We start from the raw sequence: 24,521 nt of genomic DNA, 5'->3' as shown, positions 1-24,521 counted from the left end.
TCATTTCTGTTAGAGGCCGAGTCGGCCCCAGGGTCATAGTGTGGCTGGAAGGATTAGGTCAATTGAAAAAATCCAGTGACCTCATTGGGACTTGAACCCGCGACCTTCCGGCTTGTAGCATAGTGCCTCAACCAACTACGCTACCGCGTGCCCCCAGATGGGCGTAATACATTCCTAAAAAAATTTCTGGCTTTCTCTAAACCACATGGTGTTATAACCCAGAAGACTGTATTGTTCACAGCCATTGCTATGAAAATCTCATATCCAAACATATTGTGACATGTAGATCCATTGCTAAGTAATGGGCCAATAAAAGCACATTCTTGACAACAGAAGAGTATTTTTCTTTTGGTTCGCATATATCCATTACTAGGCAACGGCTCAGTAAAAACGTTCCTTCAAAGATGTACTGTGAAATGACAGGACATCCATCTCTAGAAAACAGATTGGTAAACACATCTACAAACTGTTTGGAGATGGTGTTCTCCATGGGGTCCACCCCTGAGGCTATATAATGCAGAATTCCAAGTGAGCAGTCAGTTTCCTGTCGGTCAAATACCTCCACCATAACCCTGCAAGTTGTAGGAGGCAATGAAAAGGGAAGTGTCAACTCTGAGACAGTAGAATATGATCACAAGTCCAAAAGGACCCGGACCCGAGAATGACTGTGCTGGCAAGGGCCAGTGGTAAATGGTAAATGTGGTAAATGACAAACCTGTCCTCTTGTCAGAGAGGGTGCCCCACATCAACAAACACGCAACTGTCTGACAGTAATAAAAATCTGGCCATAAGCCCCAAAGGGGTACTTTATTCCAAAACACGGTGGCCGACTGACCATTGGTTGTAATATAAGGCTCAGACTCAGAGCAGTAAGTCATAGAACGAGAACAAGAATGGAGTGAGGCCTCGGTGATCAAGGAAGAAGGGTTCTGCTGGAGAGTGACCATGAGTTCTTGCAACTGATTGTGATTAAGAGAGGTATCAACAAATCCAATCATCCAATCCAGAACCTGTTATTATTAGTCATGGAGCCATAAACATGTGACAATATTTTAGATAATTTTATAGTTTCAGCAACATTTTACTATAAATTTCTCTATTATTAACTTAATTCTGTATGTGAATGTGTTCTGGTAACCAAAATTATGAGCTAATAAAATATGTTATGCACCATAAAAATATTTAATAACCCACTTTACTTATAAACATTAAATTATATCCTAACAGTGGTTCTTGGAGTTTGTAAAACAAATGAAAATTATATTAGAGAAAGAGTGTACTTACTGAACCAGCTGTTGATGGAAACACAACCTAAAAGGACACAGGAATGTCCATGACTCTTCACTTGACAATATGGGAAGAGTGATCACAGACAAGGTGGTTGTTATCATTTTTCCCAGTAATCAGGGATCAGGAATAGCAGCATCCTCAGATTTATCCTCTTCTTGAAGTGTTGAATGATACTGATGATCATGGACTGCAACATCTTCATCCTCTGCTGTCTTATCATTGCCTCTTATTTCTGCAGTGTTACTAATGGCTGCAGAATTCGACAGGATGACTGTTTTAGAGCGTGATGCATCACTGGAAGCATCATGAGCGGATTCAGCCACTATTACACTTGAGTCTTCTGACATTGCAGGGCACTCAAAGTGAACGCAGTGGAAAACCTGAAAAATATTGCCAACACACTGTTATATGCAAGTACAGTGGACTCAAACTCAGTGTTCCAGCATTTAGTAAAACCACTATTATAGTGAATATTTTTCCTAGTTCCAGCAAAAGCAAAATGAGGTGTATTGTGTATTTACTGAATCTCAATTTAGCACATCATCCCCATTTAGTGAGAGAAATTTTCAAACGTCCAGAACTTGCATCTTGATTTAATGCGACTGTGGTTAAAATAATAATCGACATTCACATTTCCTCTCGGCTGGAAATTGTTCCTGAACAACTAGTGCATTTATTTCATGCCATAAATTATTTCATAAATTAATTGGATCCTCCTATGTACAGGGTGGGGGGCAGAAACTTCCTTTTTGTGAAGACGCATTGTGAAGGGCAGGGACGTCACAGAAAAGTGGGGATAATGTTGGTGAACGCAGCAGTCATGGAAGTTTCTGTCTAATACCCCTAAGTAGGAAACATGAGGCGGACGAGTGAGCAGCATGCGTTTGCTGTTGAAGCCTATTTTTCGAACAACCATTCCTACGCGTGTTGCGTACTCACTTCAGAATTAAGCCCAGAGGTCCAGTTCCTGACCAAAAATCGATTGTTTTGTGGGTAGAGAACCTTAGGACAACCGGGAGTGTGGTGAGAAAATCATCAGGACGACAACGGACCGTTACAACGCCAGAAAATGTGGAGGCAGTTCGACAGTTGATTTTCAGATCTCCAAGACACTCTGCTCGCAAACATGCAGTCGCCCTAGACATATCCAATCGTTCAATGCGCCGAATTCTTCACGAACATCTTCATTTCGTCTCTATAAGATGGTGGTTGTGAAAGAATCGTCACCACGTGATTTCCAGAACCAAATAACGGCGTGCAAAACGTTATTGGAAACTTTACCCCCTGATGCACTTGTTTTCTTTAGTGATGAGGCACATTTTCACCTATCCGGATATGTCAACAAGCAGAATATGCGCTATTGGAGTGGTAACAATCCCAGAGAGCTCCATGAGAGGCCACTTCACACTGACAAGGTGACAGTATGGTGTGCGTTGTCGAGAGTTGGAGATATTGGCCCTTATTTTTTTGAAGAAGACAATCATGCAGTTACTGTCAATTCACAGCGGTATGTGTACATGATTAAAAACTTTTTCAAACCAGCTCTTGAAGCAATGCATCTAGGAAATGTCTGGTTCCAACAGGATGATGCCACGGCCCACACAGCCCGAGCTTTGATGACAGTTTTGAGGGCAAAGTTCCCTGGACGGCTCATCTCACTTCGAGGTGACATCCTGTGGGCAGCCCACTCACCTGATCTAACGCCCTGTGATTGTTTTTATGGGGATACCTCAAGGCAGAGGTTTTTAAACATCGCCCCACAAACCTGCTTCAGCTGAAGAATGTTATTCGGCAGGAAGTAGCACAAATTCCGGTGCAAATGTTAGAACGTGCAGAGAGGAACTTCAGAAAACGGTTGCATCAGTGAACGGTGGCCACCACCTTCAAGATATTTTGTTTAAAACTACATGATTTAAAACTTTAAAGTATGTTCTTTCATTAGCTAAACATAAATTTTGTTTGTCAGCAATAATTTTTCTTTTATTTGCCTTCAAAAAAAGGAAGTTTCTGCACCCCACCCTGTAATTGTGTTTACTTACATAGAAATAAATTCTTTAACTACTGAAGTAAAGGACTCATTTTATTATGATTATATACAGCAAGTCTTATAAGAACATGAAGTTTCGTGATGTAATTTTGTGTAACACTCATTCAATGAAAACCTTGATTCAGCAAACAAATGTCATTCCCAGATATTTATTGAACAGGAATTTCACTGCACCAAAGGAACCTATAACAAACTATTTTCAGAATTCTTGTTTTGAAAATCAAGATGTCTTGCTTCTAATCTTTGCTGTCTGATTTGGGGGGGGGACATAATGAGGCGGTGCAGAGTTTGTGCTCATCATCACATTCACCAACCCACACACTTTGACCCTGAAGACATAGCCAGTATGCACCTCTGAAATGTTGGCAACATTACCCACAACCACACAATATAACAACCCAAGAACAGAATTAACATAAAATATTAGACCCCTCAAATCAAGGAATATGAAATGGGTGGGACGTGTAGCACACATCAGGCAGATGAAAATGGCATACAGAACTTTAGTAAGAAAAACTGAACAGAAAGGACCACCTGAGGGCACTAACAGAAACAGAAGAAGAATATCAAAACGGATGAGAATATGGACTAGATTCACCCCACTAGGGTCGGAATTCCGCAGAAGGCTACTATGAACATAATACTGAGCCTTCTGAGTCCATAAAAGACTGGGGTCTCGAACAAGAATTCTGCCCATGGAGTTCACTACGTTTCCTTGAGTCCATAGGACCTGCTGTGCCTACATTTACTTTTCTAACCACTATGGGGTTCAGCAGCCCTCCATCATAGTTTGCGGCACATAAGGGATAGCATCCCACGTGATCATCAGTTCTCAATGTGGTAGCAAATTTACCAAGTATCATAGGTGACTGGTTCTACTAAATTCTTAATTTATTTCTGCATCAATGTACCAGTGTCCCAAACATTGTGTCATAAGAAAGTCCTATGATGTCAAATTTGCACTGCCTAATTGCAAGAATCATGCATGATGATGTCAGTAATTTTCATAGATTTTGTGAGATTCTTAATCTTCCTACTGACATTAATGTACAACCCACATACGAAACCAAAGAGCTTTATGTTCTAGACAACAGAAAAGTAAATAGTACCTCATTTGCTGTGTTGTGTGTCCCCACAATGCGAATAAAGACAACAGGTCTTGGTTCAAACTTCAGTGCCTGCCAGGATCGACAGTTTTCATGAGTTTTATCTGCCACCAGTTCCCAGTCCCACATATCGACGGACACTTGTACGAAGTAGCTGTAACTGCGGTCATCGCAATCCCACAACAGGAACCTGTGATATTTAAAATTACAACAGGTTAAAGCCTATACATGCATATCTGATGTCTGTAATTGTAATGCTTATGTGAATAACAATAACAATAGAGGTCACAGAACATGTCTACACACCATCACATGAGTACACTTTCTGTATTTCTTAAATTTTACCTTACAGAACCAATCATATATGGCTGCCCCAGCTGGACTAAAATGGCTCCACTGCCCAGCTGATGGCATGTATATCCTGAATCCCAATCATAGTTTTTGGTGTCTCCATTCAGTAATGCATTTCGACTGCGGCTGACACCTTCAATCACAGATGCGCTCTTAGCGATGGTGGCCACGTTTTCTTTCGGTACTGAAATGTGCCAATAATGATCCATCAGTTCTAAAGAACATCAACACAAACACCTATATGCATATGACTAAAAGCAAACTGTACCGCTAGTTCAAGTGCTGGCAAACTTTAGAGCCAAAGGGTGATTAGTGGTTGCCAGTGTTCTTCCAGTCTTGAAAGAGGTTGGTCAATGCAATAATTTTTAATTATTTTAATATGTGCAATAAAAGTTTACTGCTGCTAAAATTATCTGAAATAAAATTCGTTCATTCTGCTGCAAAAATATTGTGATGTATTGTGCTATGAAGGACATCCCCTCCCCCGCCAGCAGTGATGTAACAACATCGGGCGCTGTCACTACTACGGTAACAGGCCAGTCAACACTCTGAAGACAGACCGAAGAGATTACTGTGTAGGGTTGTAAAGTGTGTAAACCTGTAACAATGTTATAAGTATTTGTAGTTATGATTTGTAGATTGTTAAATAAACCAATTAACAATCTGAACAGTGTCTTCAGTAGCAAAACACGCTACATTTGGTGTCAGAATTGTTTATGAACTTGAACACGCCTTAACTTAGGACAAACTATTGAAACGAATAGTACTGCCACACGATGGATATGGAAAAATTCTTCAAACACTTAGTGGCAAAAATGAATGCCGACCAGGCAAAGCCAGAGGCCAAGCTGGAGGCCGGCCATAATGGAGGCTGACTGAGAAGAGAGGGGAGTTGGCCAACAAAAACTGCGAGAGAAAAATCGAAACCGAGAAGAGAGGAGAGTCAGCTAACAAAAACTGCAAGAAAATCAAAACCGAGAAGGAAGAAACAAACGCCACAATGCAAACCATGTTGATCAAGAAGTTTTAAACAATGGTGATACAAATTAAAAATAATATTATGCAAAATTTTTCACAACAGCTCTGTGAACTGGACAGTAAGCTCTCATGTTCTGCAGTTCCCTAAACCCTGCAATAGGTGAACGCACAGATAATTGAAGCAAGGCTTGATATTCCTGGAACATCTCGGTCCCTAATTAGAATATCTCTGAAAACATCCATGGTCTGTGCTCTGGAGTGTTTGTAGTATCCCACTGTTTCTCCAGGCTGTGACCTCTGCACATAGTTCTTATGTTTCTCAAAACATAACAGCACCACATGGAATAATCTGTCATGCCTGCCTGAATGCCACAGTGATGTATGTTAGGGAACACAATATTGTATTTTAAATCACCAATGAAGGCAGCAGGCCAGAGTTAATTTAAATGTCCGCCATTGTAGAGTATTAAAAATTGTAAGCATGTTACTGAAAATGCTGTGATTTCTACAATTTTTGTGATAAATGAATGAAGTAAACGCTGCTTTTACCTAGAAAGAATATAGAAGCAGATATTGTTATTTACAGATTTTAAAATCGGTAAAAATTGTTACACTGAGTCCAAAAATTTTTTTTCCCAATTTCGAGTGTCTGTCCACAAATATGCATACAGTTTCTGCAGTATAAATGCATGCTGCTGACATCCTGTCTTACTATGTCTTATCTGGCGAAAGGGGAGGAAGTTTATGTTTGTATTGCACATTCTCCAGTCATGCCGGAACCTTTCTGTATGCATGAGTGTGGGCGAAGTCTTATAGTACTCTGTCCTTCAGGAACTCTGTGTATATCTCGGACTAGCAACACAGAGGTACTGTTCTCGGAATACCCCCGCATATCCCCTTGCTTCCTCGCCACTTTCAGAGTGGTCTGTACTGCATTCTGAATCGGTGTCATTTATCAGCGGCCTCTAAATTTCAGCTTCTTCCATGCGAAATGTGGCCATGGTGGATAGTCGAAATTGTGATGTTTTATAAGCATTATGATTAGAGGAAGCCACTCGACATCACTGGCCGACTTCCTCTAATATGAGACTGAGGTGTCGTGTGTGCTCTTTGCGTGGGTAAAGGAGTTACATCTGGACAAAGTGCATGAATTGCGACGTCGGACTCTGCATTCAGTTAATGACACATGAGGGAAGACTGTCTACTTATAAAGCAGGTGCCCAAAAATAATGTAAGTAGAACAAGAATTTCTATCTTAAAATTAGATTTTAAAACACTGTGCACACGTGTGAACTGCGCGTACCCATACGGTATCGCACGGCCATTCGGTTATACTTTAAAGGTCTCCATATGGTGTTGCTAGGCTCTTACAGGTTACCAGCAGTGAAGGAGAATGATACAATAGATATCAGTAGCCTAACGGCAGCTGAAATTAAATTTCTATGAAGTATAGAAGGCAAAACCTGGAGAGGATAAGATACGGGATGAAAAAATAGAAGAGACCTTAGACATAAATATACTGGAAGATAAACTAATAAATAACAAAATACAATGGTATGTGGACATTCTAAGAATAAACAGATACAACATGCCCAAGAGGAAGACCTACATCATGATGGGAACAAAAGGTCAGGAAATATGCTATTTCAAGAGGAAGCATATTGAAAGAACTTGAGGTGGGGCACTGAAAAAACACAAAATCTTAAAAAAAAGGGGGGGGGAACAAATCAGCCCTGGGGCGCTACTGGTAAGCTGACTCCAGCATGACAGTTTCAAAGTGATGACCTTTATTTTTCAAGCACCCAAGAATGACAAAAATAACTTGTCTTATAATTTGGTAAACAGATGATTACAAAAGTATAGGATTCATTTAAAACCTGAATGGGAACATAAAATATAATATGTGAATGTAGAGATGTAAAATTCGAACAGCCATTTGAAATTAAATGATATATTAAAATATTTCTATCTCTCTCTTTTTTCAAGCAGTTACTATCAAGCTTATCTGAAGCTTCAGAGTCATAGTAACTTTAAATTTTTCCTAAAATGTGAACTGTACTATGAAGTATCAAATGCCTCTTATGAACTTACCAATAAGACCATTCTGAAGTTCAATACTGTTCTGTGTAAACATGGCTTCAAAGGAGACAACATGAAACACTTTGTTCACAGTATTATTTGTGCCAACAATGTGAATGTATCGGACGACACGAGGTTCAAAATACAAGTACTGCCACGAGCGACAAAAGAACCGAGTATGCTCAATTACACGAACCCAATCCTTTTGATCCACTGACACTTCAATGTAGTATGAGTATGACCTGAAACATAAAAAATGTGTAAAAAAATTCATTTCTAAACATGGTTGACATGTGAAATAAGAGCACTTGTGACACTAGTAGCCCAACATTTCAAATCAGTGCAGATCAGGAAATTGAGTTTCTTGTAGTTTCACAACTCAGCACTTAGGGCCAAAGTGTTTCAGATCTGAAGCTTCTGTGGCAAACAAATGCACTATAATTCTATCAGATCATGAGCTCAAACAATGTTTGGCATAAAACCAATGTTTTGGACACTGGCTCTACCTCCACCCTCAGGTTCATGTCAATACTAAACACACTGTTATTACCAAAGAATAAGAATCCGTGAGGAACAGCGTAAGTTACAAGTGTGGTGAAAACCCCATTTAAAAACTATCTGAGGGTGATGATTCAAATATTAAACTGAGGAAAATCTTAAATGGCTGGAATATAACAGATGCGTATTTGACTTGGAACCAGTGAAACTGAATGTTAAATGATGGAACAGGCTTAAAATGAGAATGGTTAAATGGGGCTTCCACAGTAATGTCTTTCAGTACCTGAAATCTCTGTCCCAAAGCAACATTTTTATGTGATTAATAATGGCCTGGGTTCCTAACTTGATCAAAATGCCATGGTCTCCAGACTCATTGATAGCATGCCTGGTGTAGCCTCGCTCCATGTCGTAGTTATGGCTGTCTCCATCTAACAGAGCTGACCGCATCTCACCTTGCAACACATGTGAGCCATGCTTTGGATGTGCCATGTTCTCATCTGGCACTAAAATAGGTCAAATGATATTAAACATTACGGAATAGTTAAGCAAACAGAGTTGAAGTTATGGTTTAAGTTAAGCCTTTATGCTTTGACAAGAACAGCATAATTTTTATTTATAATTGAATAGAAGAAATATCTATCTTGAACTGGGATATGTTGGTTTCTGTATCAACTTCATAATACACAGAAGCAGAAACCTCAAAGATATAAAATCCACATTAAACATACTCGCTTGTTTAAAAAATTAATTAGCAAAAACATAGTTTTATAATCTTAATTTGTTGATTAGCTTAATTTTATACATAAACATACAATTTTTAAGTTTATTTTAACCCAAAAGTCAGTAAATTGTAGAATAATTGTTAGCACCATTCAGTGTAATTCAATTTGTAGATATTTATTGCCTCTACATTTCAGTCAGCTGACCATCTTCAGAAGGTGTATGATTAACATATTCAGGAACTACTATTACATAGTTCATACACATATTTAAAAGTTTTTATATAAAAAGTTATTTACAATTATTTGGATTAAAATCTTAACATCTAATATTTTCAGATCTTGAACAAATATGATTTGTGTCCTTGTGCCTTTTCAGTTAAAACGCAATGTTGGGGTATTATTTGACATCCCCTCTTTTTTGCTTGTTATGGTGCTGTATCACTGTGATGTCTAGGTGTTTCCTTTTCGCTGCATTTTCAGGCACTCTATTTTATTCTATAATTTAGTTTACTAGTGTGACAGACCAGAATGAATAGAGTTAAGTCAAAAGTCAGTAGTTTCCATATGCACAAGAGAAGTTCCCAAAGATGACCTAGCATGGGTCAAAACACAGATTCAAGAATGTTGTGTGTTAATTCCACTATTAATGGAAGAGTTATATTTGACAGGTGTAAAGTGACTTCACAAGATTTATCAGAAGGCAAGAGGTAACAATTCTTTTAATATTAAACTTTGGATATATGACTAAATGAATGGATAATGGATAGGTCTAGACTGGCCCTTGCACTGTGACATTCAATGAACTTTTGGTATAAGTAGAAAAGAAAACTGTAAAATAATGCCCCATACTCACTGAGACATCCTCTGTAGTTAAGCTCTGAATCCTTTGCCTGGGTCCTTGCTTGAATAGCATCTAGTATTGTGTCAGGACTAACCAAGCCAGCTGGCCTCACAACTCCAAGCAACTCTGATAATGACATAAGTGGAAGCCGAACTACACTCAAAATGTCATTGGCGTCCTCATCTGGGTTGGCCTGCACCCATTCACAGACTGCCCGAAAAATTTCTACCTCAGGCGCATAGAAAGAATCACGGAGGATTAACTCTTTAATGGCACCCTGGAAAATGAAAACAAGGGGCAGCAAAAATATCAATTAAATGTAAATGTAGATGCCCAGCAATGACAGACACATGTCAAAAATTTTCCTGTCAACTTACTACTGTCCAGAAATAGGGAATTTAAATCTCTTAGTACAATGGGGTTAGGAGCAGGGATAGCAGTCAGTACAGCAACTGATAACGGGGTGGACAACTAAGGGGTTGGAGTTAAAGTCCCAGTAGGGGCACAATTTTTCTCCTCTCCATATCGTCCAGACAAGTTCTTGGGCCTACCCAGCCTCCTGTCACTCTCATCCAATTAGTTCCAAGGTCAAGAATACATGGATCCATACATCCATTCCCCCCATACATCTTCATGGTTTAGTGCTTAATTAGTTATGCATAGGGACAAATTTACCTTTTTTTTTTTTTTTGAGTTTGTGACCATATTTGAATACAGCATACCACCATGAACATTTATGGGGATGTGGAGTTTTATCTCAGCACTGGATGGACATGAGCGATCAGCTTCCTGTTCCAGATGCTTCATCCCTGATACCCTCTGGACAGGAGGGTGGTTAGCCCCAGAGCTGTTCTAAATGTTGTGACAAAGAGAAAAATGTCCATCCCTGCTAGAAATTGAAATGAAATTCTTTGACTGACTGTACTGAAGGCTAATCACTATACTGACTGACCTATTCTGGCTCCTACTGTCTGCAATAAACCTCCTGGTTCTATAGGGCTCATTGTCATATTTTAATCTGGAGGTTAAGGTAACTGCATTTCAAAAATACAATGCTCAGCCAACTGGACTGTGCGCATGCACTGGGACAATGCATAAACATATAGCTGGTAAATGGTTAATCGCCAATTTCAATGAGGTGACCCAGCATTCCTCTGTGCCTTCCTCGTGGCATGTTAATATTATCATATTTGTCTAGTTTAGGTTAAAGGTATCCTAATCAACATGCCTATACAACATGTGGTGGCAGACTTCTTATTTTCAGACATCTATATAGTTTTACTGTACAAACTGGCTACTGTATGCTAATACTTTGTCTTACAGCAGACAGTTGTAAGAAAGTCTCATGATGAATGATTTCCAATGCATGTTGATCCATGAAGGAAGAGCAGACTCGAGTAAGGAACTGAAGTTGATACACTCGAGCAGCATCAAAAATTATGCATACATTGCGAATCTGAAGTATTTCTCGCAAGTAATCTGAGATGGAAGCTTCCAAATCCACAAATCCATACTGATGTGACAGTCCTAAGATATCCAAGATCACATCCTCCTGTTGAGGGAATGAAAAAAAAAAGAGCATACATTTTTATTACAAATAATACGGCTTCATTTTTAAAGAAACAGAATATTTATATTGATTACATGTGTACCCCATTTGAAATCTGCAAACCAATATAAACAAAAGGGAAAGACCCTAAATTATATGTATGTCACGAATTAGGTAGTAGGGGGTGGGGTCCAACTGAGTCCACTTGGCACGGCGGCCACTGACTGGCCTATTGTAGCCTGCCCCGGGTGACTATGATGATGGAGAATTTGGTGGAATGAAGATTGGCAGGGGAACCCAAACTACTTGGAGAAAACCCGCCTCAGCGCCACTTTGTCCACAACAAATCCCACTTGACCAGACCCTGGATCGAACCTGGGCCACCACAGTGGGAGGCCAGCGACTAACGCTTGAGCTATAGTGCGGCCTGAATTAGGTAACTGCTCAAGCTTTCGTAACAATATGAGTAATTATTCATACTGTGGACCCCTCGACACTGTGCAGTATTGTAGGTACTGCAGGCAATGTTCCAGAGGATCATGATGCTTCCATGTTCAGTGTGAAAGTGAGTGCAGTGAGGATTCTGTCAGGTTGTACAAGCACTCTGCAAAGATGGCGATCATTCAGATCAATGGTAAGGGGGGGGGGATGAAGCCCAGTCACAACAAATAGGAACAGGAACAGGAACATGAACTATGAGAGATGCCTCCCCAAAATGAGGCCTTGTTATGGACCTGAACAGTTACATCACAAGAGGGGCATGGCCCTGCGTGCCCACCTGCCTTGCAATCTGAATCCATCCTCACAGCATTCATTTTGACCCTGAAGACTTAGGCAATACTCGCCTACAATACTACACGATGTCACAACCTAAATGACCACTCTTCACATCATGAGTTATTGTCAAACTATTCCTATGGAGGTGAAAGACGAGAATAAAATCAAACACATGTTCATAAACTTTATTTACGATATATCTGGAAGTATGTCATACAGTAAATGCACAACCTTATGTAAGGAGAGCCCTGTGTTCAATGAGATCTCCGGTATGACGATTTTGGTTGCCATAGTGGGTTGAAATTAGAATCTAGTAACTTTTTAATGATGATGTAATGATCCACATCACTAGCTGATGATTTTTTTCCATTGCTAGTGGTGTGGGACCAAGTCTCTTGTACTGCGGCCACTTCCGGCCTATTGTAACAGCCCCAGATGACAGGTGAGGGTGATTGTGGAGCAATTGATGGAATGAAGATTGGAAGGGGAAACCGAAGTACTCAGAGAAAACGTGCCCCAGCGCCACTTTGTCCACCACAAATCCCACTTGACCAGACCCGGGATTGAACCCAGGCCACCACGGTGGGAAGTCAGCAACTAACTGCTTGAGCTAGTGGCGCGGCCCACTAGGTGATGATGCTGCATCCTTACAGATAAGAATCATCAGAGGTCACCTCACGTACAGTAGGACCTCACTAATTCAGACAAATTGGGAGCAAACCATTCTCCAAATTAATGACACACCCAATTATGGAAGTGTTACTGAAATTATGTCCAGGGGAGCTACTAAATGGACTTCACATGCCATTTTAGATAATACAACTTGTGTAACAATCTTTCTGGAATCATATTTTGATGAACAATACTGAATTGATAGTACTGTAAACTCCTGGTTGTCCAGAATTCTTAGAAACTCATAACTTCACAATTTTTATACAGTTAATTAAAAAGCATAACTATGGTATGTCCATGTGTACCATGATACTTCTCCCAGCCACCACTGGCAGTGCTGCCCATCATCCTCCCTGACATGGGTACAATTACAGTAGAAGCCTGTTGAATTTATGACAGCATTACAGTATATCCAAAGTCTTTCAGCCATCAATCCACAAAGTTCCCTAGGATGACTCCCACTCTAGAACTAAAGTGTTGTTTGGATTTGATACTGGGTTTCTGCAAGAAGTTTCTCATATAATTGGTACTACCCATTCCCTATTACAGCTCAATGATTGAAATTCTATGGTATTTCAAAATTATTCATATATTACATATTTGCTTCCCTATTTTGGCTAGTATGGTGAAGTTTGTAAGATTTGAGGCTTTCACGGCGGTGACTATGAAGAAAGCAGTCTTCTGGGATTCGGCACCGTGTATATGTGGTGTTAACCACCACACGGTGCCAAATCCCAGAAGACTGCTTTCTTCATGGTGAATTTTGTTAGCCTGAAAATTAAGTTATCACACTTTTTATTTCCACATGTCTCTACATAAAGTACAACTTATGAACAATTACATTTCTATAGTAAATGTAATTCATAATGATTCAAAACTTAATTTGATTGGCAGATGTGTCACTATTGAATTTCATTACATGTGTGTTCAACGTGGTCCATATAACCACTTATGCCTTTTACTCAAGTAGACTTTCATATACTAAAGTGAAATAGCCAGTTTTCAGATAGTTTACATGAAAAATCACTTCCAACTTATGCAACAAATTAAAGAAATTACCACATTGTTCAGAAAATCTCTAAGAGACACCATATCTCTCAAGTTATGTCCAATTTGGTCTGTATATGAATGTGTGATACATGAGAATATGTGTTACTTGCCTATATAACATTTCACGTTAGAGTGCATGTAGAGGAATGATGCTTGGATATAGCAAGGTGGGGAAAGCGAGGTTAGGATAATACATGAACGATTAGCATCAGGAACTACAACGCCATTCCTCAAATTTTTCCAGAGAGCGAGCAAGACTGTGCACTCATTTAATATTCATATGAAATGTTAGTTAGTAGTTGCTCCAGCTGTATGCAATATAATATTTCTAACAGCAATGAACTGGAAATTTATCAGTAAATATGCTCAACTTATATTATTTTAGTAACAAACCTTTTGATTGCTAAGTGACATATGCCCAGTATAGATATATTTCAGCAATCCTTTGAAGGCTCCTAATGATGTTCCTTTTAATTCAATTTCTGACTGATGTGATTCTCTCATGCCTCCAAACAGCAAAGCCCTGTAATGTCATTGTTGAAATCTGGTTTGACAATTTATAGCGTATTTTACAGACAGTTAATGTTGGAAAGAAATTCCTAATGATGATGACAAGTATTATAACACAAACGTGATTCTAAACAGCTTACTTTGGCAATATTTAACTATATAAACGAGCAAATGAACCTTCTACTCATCCAACAAAATTACTATGTAAGGCTTCTCAAATTAACAAAAACTGAGGTAACTGAATATCTAGTTCATTGTCCAAATTTACGCATGTATGTCTACTTCAAGGCACATTGTTAAACTGCTGTAATTAATGTTAAATAAATGAAGTACAGCTGACATTGTTACCTGAAGTATTCACTTCGAGCTGCCAATATAACTTTGTGGGCATGAAAACGTTGCCCATCCACTGTAAGAATCACATCACTGTATTCATCATTCAAATACAAGGCTCCAATATGTTCCGATAAATAGTTAATGTGTTCTATTTCGCCAGTAGGAGCATTCGGACCAAGGTGATGATGGCTGCTCATTATGACACTCAAATTACAGGATTTGGGTTCTCCTTATGAACTCTGTCAACAACAAAAACAAGTGAACAAATGCGATGTACATCGATTGAACTAGAACAATGCTATCTGTTGGTCACTATTTCACATTAAGTATTAATAACTATAGCAACCAATATATGAAATTCATATACATACCATTAACACAACCGCCAACGCCACGACATAACAACCGCAAAACACACGGACATATTCACAATTAGCAAATTGTCCAAGGATTATAGAAACATATGCAAATAGCATATTCGAAGCAACCACGTACGACCACGGATCTCTAAGAAGCACGGGAGCAAGGAGCGAAGAGTATATGGGCATGACGCTAAGAGCGCTGAGAGAGCGTGGACGCTCAGCAGCTGATATTTCCAATTTCTGCCGCTAGATATGCTATAGTGCTATCGAAGGAGGCATCTGTTGAAAATTTTAGATACTAATTGAGATACGTATGGCCCCATGTAAGCTTGAATGGTAACGTAATGTGAGCAATCTAAGCAATAATTCTAGTGAAGTGTAAATGAATACATTCATGTATTTATGTACTCATGCATGTCTGAATGACTGCATGTATACAGCCTGTGAAATAATATAGGACGATAATAATCTACAATGTTTATATTTGAAAGCCTTTTCTTGCATGAAAATATTAATGGAGTTTTATTATACAGAACAGCAAACACAGAAAGTTAAATTATAATTAATTTCTTTAAACGAAACACAGAACTTCAGTAGAAGTCATGATGGGTTTTTGAATGCGTTTCCTTTCATCCAGTAAGTAGTCTGATAGATATAGAGATGCCTATAGGCATCCTTTGCTTGCTTAGCGGCTGTCTGTACATCGCTAATGGAAATGCACGGTCACGGATTTTGCTCATGGGTTCTTAACTCGTTTCCATGGCCCCTTTCTCCTGCCGCACACAAATTGAATCGAGCTGCGCGGATAAAGCTTTGAGTTGAAGAGATAGAACACACATTTCATCCCACATACTAGATACCTACAAGCACGGTAATTCTCGTCATCCTCCTGCACAGAAAAAAAAAAAGCAGCACCCAGGAAGGCTTCCCCGTTCCTCATACCATTTACCCACCCAACCTTACCTTGCCGTCCCATACAGGCTCATACATTTGCTTTCCTACGTGCATCAATTTCCCATTAGTTCTTCAAGGCTCCGTAAGGAGATTACTGAGCCCCAAAGATGGAGGACAGAATACAACATTTATGTTACATGTTTATACTTAATATAGGAGACTCCGAATAACAATTCGCAGTATGCTCATCTTTACAATGAGAAACTTTTAGCTTCAGCCAGGTCCCTAAGTTGGAGGACAACCCCTTGTCGACTGTCCGTGGCTGCCTTCGCAGCTACCCTTTATATCTGGAAGCCATTACCTCAATCTGCAACCTAAGGACATGTCACGCAGCGGCGATAAGGTTCTCGCCGAACATGAAGACTGGACAGAACCACAAGGTGATGAACTTCATGGATTATACATATCGTGAAATATTATTAGGGTGATCAAACTAAGCACGATGAGATGGCAGGGCCCTATAGCAAGCATGGAGAAGTGAAACGCGCACAAGCCTTGATAAGAACACCTGAAGGAAATAGACGACTTGGAAGAAGTAAATGTGAGAATATGGAAATGGACCTTAAACTTAAAACTTAAAAAAGTGTCACATTTGACGGAAGGAACTTGATTGTTAATTGGTTAGTGTGACGGACCAGAATGAAAGACCTTAAACTTATGGAAATGGACCTTGAAGAAACGGAATGGGAAACGCTTATCAGATTTATTTGACTTCGGACAGGGACCAGTGTCAGGCTCTTGTGAACACGGTAATGAAATTCTGGGTGACAAGATGAGTAACTGACTGATCCTCTAGACGGATTCTGCTCAACGGCGCTAATAGGGAGATCGGTGGAAGCTGAAGATGTAAGAGGTTTTTTAAACTGTTTTTCAGATTTTGCGATTTAAAATAAAATAATTCACTAAAATGCGTCAATTATTGCTTCATGAAGTACGGCGCAACGACGAGCTGTGGGGGAGTGCAGGAATAGTTCCATGCACGTTTAGCCTCGGCACCAGACGATGATTAGTGGTCAGTTTCACGCGTGATCCTGGATACCGACTGAAGATATTTTTATCCCTGCAGGGAATCGAATCCTGGTCTTGAGGCCAGTAGCCAGTCACTGGATTCTACACTGAACTGCTTTACTGACTGAATTATTTTCTCTGTACAGATGGGGAAAACTCCCAAGGTTTGAATTGGCTTCAGCTGGCTTATGTATCCCAAATGTCATTTCCCTCAATGTTTAAAAGTACAAGGTAAAGTAAAAGTATCCCTGTAACAGGCCGTGGAGGCCCATACGGTTGTGAGAAGTTGAGGTTCTCACATTTTCTAGACAATCGGCTCATAGATGGCAGCAAGGTTGTCAGCCCTACGCGCCGGCCACCCTTTACCCCCAAGAATATTCCAAGAATATTCATGGTACTCATTTCTGTTAGACGCTGAGTCGATTCCAGAGCCATAGTGCGGCTTGAAGGATTAGGTAAATTGAAGAAAGTGCAATGACCTCATGGGGACTTGAACCTGTGACCTTCCGGCTTGTAGCATAGCCCCTCAACCAACGACGCTACCGCGTGCCCCTCCCTCAATGTTTAAAACTAACATGAAATATGCACTTTTCATCTTCCCGACACGTGTTACATTCGCCAGAAAGGAAAATATAATTAGAGGAAATTTTTAAATCAGCATAAATTTACTTTGGCCGGTCACGGTAGCCGAGTGGTCTGAGGCATGTACTATCTCTGTAGCCGAAGCCGGGATCGTGGGATCGAATCCCACACAAGACATGGATGTTTGGTATGCGTACGTGTGTATTCCGCTTTTGTGTTGTCCTGTGTTTAGGTAGAGGCCTCGCAAAGAGTTGATCACTCGTCCAAGGAATCTTACCGTCTGCAAAATGATAAAAGAAATCGACATCGAGAGGCATAAGAAGAACGCATTAAGTAAGTAAAATAAATTTACTTTGAATAATCATTAAATCCATAACTACCGTAATACATATGAGGATTTCAGATTAATTGATTAGCAAATACACTCTTAAATCGCCTGCTATTATTACATGTTATCGAGATGAAGCGAGAATTCGTTAAGCCTTTTACATGAACTTAACATTATTCATTTGTCAAACGTATAACTGTCTAAGGCGATACGTCACAGCGAATAAATCATATTGTAAAGGCACGGGTCATCAGTTTGGAACACAATTCAATATATTCGAAATGTACATTGACAGGGTTGAAAGACGCTCTTCTCCTAGTGGCTTACCCATTCATTTTTGTGCCCTCTTTTTATGTTCTCACCCTTTACAAACCACAAAAACTACGACGTCCCCCATCCAGTTGAGCCACACTGTACGTCGAGAAGGAGGGTTATCCACTTTACACATCGCTGTGTGCCGTCAATTCTCCTCGTCCTGATTTTCGAACGTCTCTCATTTTTCAATTGAAAACCATTATTGTTTGCAGACCTTTGTATTCCGGAAGAGTGAAAAGCTGTGTGTTTAGAAGACGTGGATGAACAAGTCAGACTCACCGATGTGACAGCTACTTCTGTTTGACAAGTACAGCCTCTGATCAATTCAAATGGATCGGGAGGTATGACTAAATAATTTATTTCATTATTTTATTCAGTAACCAGCCATGTAGCGACCAGATAATTCGCCTCAAGTATCAAACTTCAGGGCAGGGGGGCCGGCAGAAAGGTGAGGGGAGTCAGGTATATTACCACCTAATTTATACAAAAAAAAAATCCAAAGCGAAAAAAGATGTGGGTAATGTTAAAACACAAAAATGAAATTCATCAAAAGTTAAACTCTTCTACCCTGAGTACTATGTGGCAACCATCAAAATTAGTTTTAAAAGACTTATGCCTCTTTTAAAAAGTGGCTGGCCTCTTTTGAAAGAATCCTGGCTGTGCCCCTGCCTTGGGGGGGGGTGGCAAATTCGAGTGGCCTGCGGAGTGATGATGGAATGGTGCTGGCAAGGGGAAAACCCAATGAAATGCTGCTCCAGTGACCGTTAAAATATTTTTAGTGTTTGATTAATCCTAATATTCGATTCTGCAACCATCAGAACAGTGACTAATTATTGTTAAATTAAACTCAATAAATTCTAATTCCTGGTGGGAAGAAAAGAAATGAGCACAAACTTGAAGTATTTAATCGGAAAAGTAGAATCCGCCGATTCCGTGTTTACGTACAAGGATTCAGACGAAAAGTACCGCAATATTGGATATGACACCATGAAGACTGGTAAAACCTTACCAACTTTTCGGAGAAATCTACTGATTCTATCATAATGGTAGAAAAGTAAGGTGAACGTGGAAGAAAATGGTACTGATATTTGGCGGAGGGTAGACGTAGTGGTAAATCAAGCGCAGTGGCAGTACCTTTTACTTTATGTAAGACCATTCGAAACCCTGGGGTGAGCCAATTAAGTTCGATTCATTCGTCAGTCTTCCCCTCGATATGTGTTATAGCAAAGCAGAACCTCTGCATGGATTTTTATGAAATTTGTGATTTCTGAATTTCGCGAGAAATTGTAGATCCAATTAAATTTCTATTAACTCACGGATGTTTACGTCAACATCACATGAAAACCTACAGGCGTTTCTGCGATATCTCGCTAAACATGTCTCGAAGAGAATGTGTTCCGAGCAAAACTTTCGCAGAGAAATGAAACAGTTTTTATATCTTGTACACTTTCTCCGTAAGCATTATGGGTTTTGAGATAATCACACAAACATGATATAATGTGTACATTTTCGTAGTTACATGTTAAATAATCAGCCATGGTTCCTGGAGTCGGAACGGCTCACTCCGTATAGCGACGGGCTGCACGGTCCATGTTCGATTCCCGACAAATGAAGGTTTTCCTCTTCCCCGGAGCTTCCAGACTTGGAGCCCACCTAACCTCCTACACAAAGGGTATCGGGCGCTCTCACTCATCTTCATTTACTGCCGAAGTCAAGAATGGTGGAGCTATACCTCCGCTCCTGCACGTGTCAGCATAGTGCTTGATTAATTAAGTACATGGCAATTCTACCTTCCCATGGGCCGATGAATACGACCTTAATTATGAAAGAGAACAAAAGAAGTGTTTATAGAGCTTACACTGCCTTACAATCAAACTTGTTTTATTCTTTTAATGCAGTGATATATTACAATACGACTCTGAAGCATATATTAAACAAGTTATATATATTTCGTTTTCATTTTGTGTGTTTGTGTGTTAATGTTAAAGCCTTAATAACAACTGTTTATTCATTCAGTACATACGTAGTTTTGACTCATTTCAACTTGAGTACCGCGTAACATTGAATATTACGTGAATTTGCGTTTCTTTATTATAACGGAAAACATAAGTGAATTTCTTTAATTTATAATTCCTTTTCTTGAACGCTCCTATCAAATGTACGCTGTTTACAGCCTCGTTTATAACTTCGTTAAAATAGTTAATAAATTGACGTCACGTATTTTCTCCAGCGCGGATGGTGCCGTCAGGCTAATGTTAAGATGTCAAAACACACTGCAGTTTATCAGTGTATACACGTATGTTGCGAGACGCTGATCAGTCTCATTCTGTCGAGCAAACACCAGCGAATGATTCCAACACAAACCTTACTTCATAAAAGGAACAAAATAGGCGACAAAAAGATAAACAGCTATTTCGCAAGAGAACAATTCTCAGGCTTAATAGACCTACACAGTGAATTTCTGGCATTCGCTCTACGTTGATGTTAATACACTTCCCATCATGAAATGAAAATATATTCAAGTCTTCTTTTTTTTACATATAATTGTTAATACCTTTTAGGGCCGCGCCATAGCTCAAGCTGTTAGTCACTGGCTTCCCACAACGGCGGCCCGGGTTCGATCCTGGGTCAGGTCAAGTGGGATTTGTAGTGGACAAAGTGGCGCTGGGGCAGGTTTTCTCCGAGTACTTCGGTTTCCCTTGCCAATCTTCATTCCACCAATTGCTCCACAATCACCCTCACCTATCATCTGGGGCTGGTACAGTAGGCCAGAAGTGGCAGCAGTACAAAGGACTTAGTCCCACCCCACTAGCAATAAAAAAATAATTCCTTATATTTCTCACATACTTTTATATGTTTTAATTATATTTCAACAATTTTATATATATGTACTCCTTTATTCTATCTTTTATTTTTATTTTGTACGTGTATTTGCTATTTTAACTATACACTAATTTGAGGCAAAGTTTTTGTGTTAATATTCAATATGACGCGTTGCACCGATAAGTATCCGCGTCGCTATTTCAATAACTATACGTATTCCTGCCTGATGATGGTCATGCATGACCGAAACATGTTGCAGTAAATACAGATCTAAATGAAACACTGAAATGTTTGTTGTGTTGACGGAAGCAGAGTTCCTACATATTCAAGTCTATTCTACTATGGCTCTACAGCCCTTTGTTGGGCCTTGGCCTTTCTTTCAGTTTCTTAATTTATACACAGCCGCTAGGACACTTTGGAGGCGGATCAGTTCGTCTCAAGGCCTCTACCTAGAAACAGGATATCATAAACTCACAGACATCCATGCCTCGAGTGAGATTGAAACCCACGACCCCAGTGTTTGAGCGGGAGAAGACTATTTATGGCTTAGACCACGTGGTCACTGTGACCGGCTGCAAAAGGAAAATCATTGAAAGGGAATAAAACAGTATTATTTTGTCTAAACATCTCAGAAGGTACGTCATATTTTGAGTAGGTAACCTTAAGAAGGAGAGGAGGGGAAAGTACAGTGTGTTTAACGACGTCTGCAGTATAGCGATTTAATTCGCAACAATTAGTATCATTGTTTGATGAGGCACTTTAAAAAGGTTTCAGACACGGTATAGTTTCCTAAAACAAACCTCCTGATCAAAACTACGCCCGAAATAATAAAAAAATAGTAACAGTATTGTGCAATCTTTTGTTGTGTAGCAGTTCTGGGTGTTAGGAGTCGGTTTCTTATTCGGAGCCTCGGGTTCATTTCCAAGGTAGAAAGAAGTAGCACTGCGGCAGGATTTTTCCCTAATTTCTTCGTTCCCCCCCCCTAAAATCATCATTCCACCATTGCTCCATGATCATCTATCAATGCCCGAAGAGATGTACGATAGTCCTGATTAGGCACCACATTACCACATCCTCGGTCTTCGGGTCTGAGGCTTCGTCTCCACATAGGTCAGCGGTTATGATGCAGTATTATTAGGTCTATGTTCAAACAAATTTCAATCTTGAAAACGGAAGAAACAGGTTCCTCCGAAGCGCTGGTCACTATCTACCATGTTACCACCCGTCACTTTTTCCTAAAATCTGAGGACAGCTAGCTTTAGTTAGCCAATGTAGCTCTGACATATACGAGAAAGCGTTAACATCTTTATCAATCATACAGACGTCTATCCACTTTAACTTGGCTTTCATACCGCTGACTAAAAGAGCAAGAAACGCTAAATAATTGCATTACTGTTCATCCTTTCCATTACATAAATTAAATATTCATTTATTAGTTTCTAAGAAGTGGGGTAGAATACACATTGGTGTTGCGGCGGGGGGGGGGAAGAAGAAAGGCTGGATATTTTCATCTCAGCCTTTTAGCATCTAATCGACATTTCATTAAGAATCGAGAGGTATGAACATAGTTCACAGTACTGCACAGAGATGTCGCAAGCTCACCCCATCTACGCGTTAGTTGTCGGCGTAAAATATTGTTTTGCATTCTGTCGCAAAAGTTTTCTGAAATTTATATATTTTTTGTTGGCTATTTTACAACGCTATTAGTAGTTAGACTCTAAAATGGTCACTAAGTTCGCCGACAAGCGGCGGTCGCTCGGTCGGTATAGTTCGCTTGCGGACTGAAACCACGGAGTTTTGTTTTTGTTCGTATTACTAGACTCTATAATGTCAAACGGTATGATAGATGATTTGGAAGGAAGAGGTTATGGATCAATGAAACTACCATCTCAACATTTTTTTAAAAGTTTGAGGATAAGCACGAAAAGCATTAGCCAAGATAGTCCATGTCCTACCGAGGTTAGAACCATGCACCTCCTGCTTTACTGCTACACAGACCTGTGTATGTATACTGTATGCTAATAGGGAAACACCTACATCACTTGCTTATTCAATGGCTTAGAGGCTAGGCTAACACTATTTTCCTCTAGGACTTCAGAAATCAAATTTCATTCCACATTAAGCGAATTTTATTTTCGATATCATGTAGTGAGCTCTAACACCCAAACCAGAGTTTGTCTGGAGATGAGCCCAATCTAGTGAGTGAAACTGAGTAAATGATGACAGAGGCAGAATAACCTTACGAAACACTATGCTTCTTCACCAATACAGACTTTCAGGCTATATTTATGGTAGTATTTGGGGCTCAAGAGTACAAAAAAGTAGAAAAGGTAAAGCTATCCCTGTAACAGGCTGTGAAGCTCCCACATTTTCTAGATAATCGGCTCACAGATGGCGGTGAGGTTGTCAGCCTTACTCGCCGGCCACCCTTTACCTCCCAGGAAGATTCCTGGTACTCATTTCTCTTAGGGGCTAAGTCGCCCTCAGGGGCACAGCGCGGCCTTCCGGTTTTTAGCGTAGTGCTTCATCCAAATGCGCTAACGCGTGCCCCCTCCCGCTTAATCAAGACATAATAATAATAATAACAACAATATCTGGACTACTGTATGCCCATCAGTAAAAATAATTTTAAACTGTTTAAGCGTAAGTCTGTAGGCAAATTTTGTGACCCAACCTACTCTCCCGGAAAACAAGCCTGGTTCCGCCCCTAATACCAACGGAGCTCTAAGTCTAGCGCCGTGCTCGTGTGGCAACTTCTCCGTCAGGAGTGTCAGAAGGTTAGCCTAAACAGACTGTTACAGACTCCCGGCATCAGGCAATCCGATTTTCGTTTGAATGCCAATTTACAGCGAACCCTAGCTCAAGGCTTACTTCTTATGATGAGATGAGAACAGGGTACAGTTAAAAGGAAAGAATATATGCATGATTATTTCTTGTGGGGAAATCATGCAGGAAATTGGCAACTGGAAGCCAAACACACGTTGTTTTAGACCATGAAGGGCTATGTACGTATTTAAGTCACCGGTCTTGAATCTATGTGGTATAGGTAAAACATTAACTGCAGTTGAGAATTACAGAATCGCTTGGTAGTAGCAGTGGGTATATTAATGCTTATTACGGTAAAGATACCTATTTTGGGGTCTTCTATAGAAAAGGGTAATTTTTACAACAGAACATGCACTTAACTTCGTGGCGAATTTCGGGTGCCCTACCGCTAATTAAGGTACGTCATGAAATCTGGTACGTCACCTTGCAAGTGAAAGCGGAGAAATACAGGCTGGATTCTGCTGCCATTTCATTGTGTATAAATCAATGTTACGGTCACAGTAAAGTTCCAAAATTA

At 39.9% G+C, this 24,521-nt stretch overlaps 1 protein-coding gene across 1 annotated transcript; it reads right to left on the bottom strand.

Moving 5' to 3' along the window:
- Nucleotides 1-320: 320 nt before the first annotated feature.
- LOC111866718 (BTB/POZ domain-containing protein 9) lies at nucleotides 321-15,294 on the bottom strand. The gene is made up of 10 exons (XM_023855927.2): nucleotides 15,178-15,294; nucleotides 14,819-15,045; nucleotides 14,354-14,483; nucleotides 11,234-11,464; nucleotides 9,925-10,189; nucleotides 8,633-8,852; nucleotides 7,864-8,093; nucleotides 4,789-4,978; nucleotides 4,447-4,633; nucleotides 321-1,670 (listed from the first exon to the last, which is right to left on the bottom strand). The coding sequence occupies exons 2-10, from the start codon at nucleotides 15,001-15,003 to the stop codon at nucleotides 1,404-1,406; spliced, it is 1,905 nt and encodes a 634-aa protein (XP_023711695.1). The 5' UTR covers nucleotides 15,004-15,045; nucleotides 15,178-15,294; the 3' UTR covers nucleotides 321-1,403.
- Nucleotides 15,295-24,521: the final 9,227 nt, after the last annotated feature.

This window comes from Cryptotermes secundus, unplaced genomic scaffold, assembly GCF_002891405.2.
Source record: "Cryptotermes secundus unplaced genomic scaffold, Csec_1.0 scaffold66, whole genome shotgun sequence".
Classification (NCBI taxonomy): Eukaryota; Metazoa; Arthropoda; class Insecta; order Blattodea; family Kalotermitidae; genus Cryptotermes; species Cryptotermes secundus.
The sequence above is the reverse complement of the archived record's forward strand: the minus strand, read 5'-3'. Positions and strand labels throughout refer to the sequence as shown.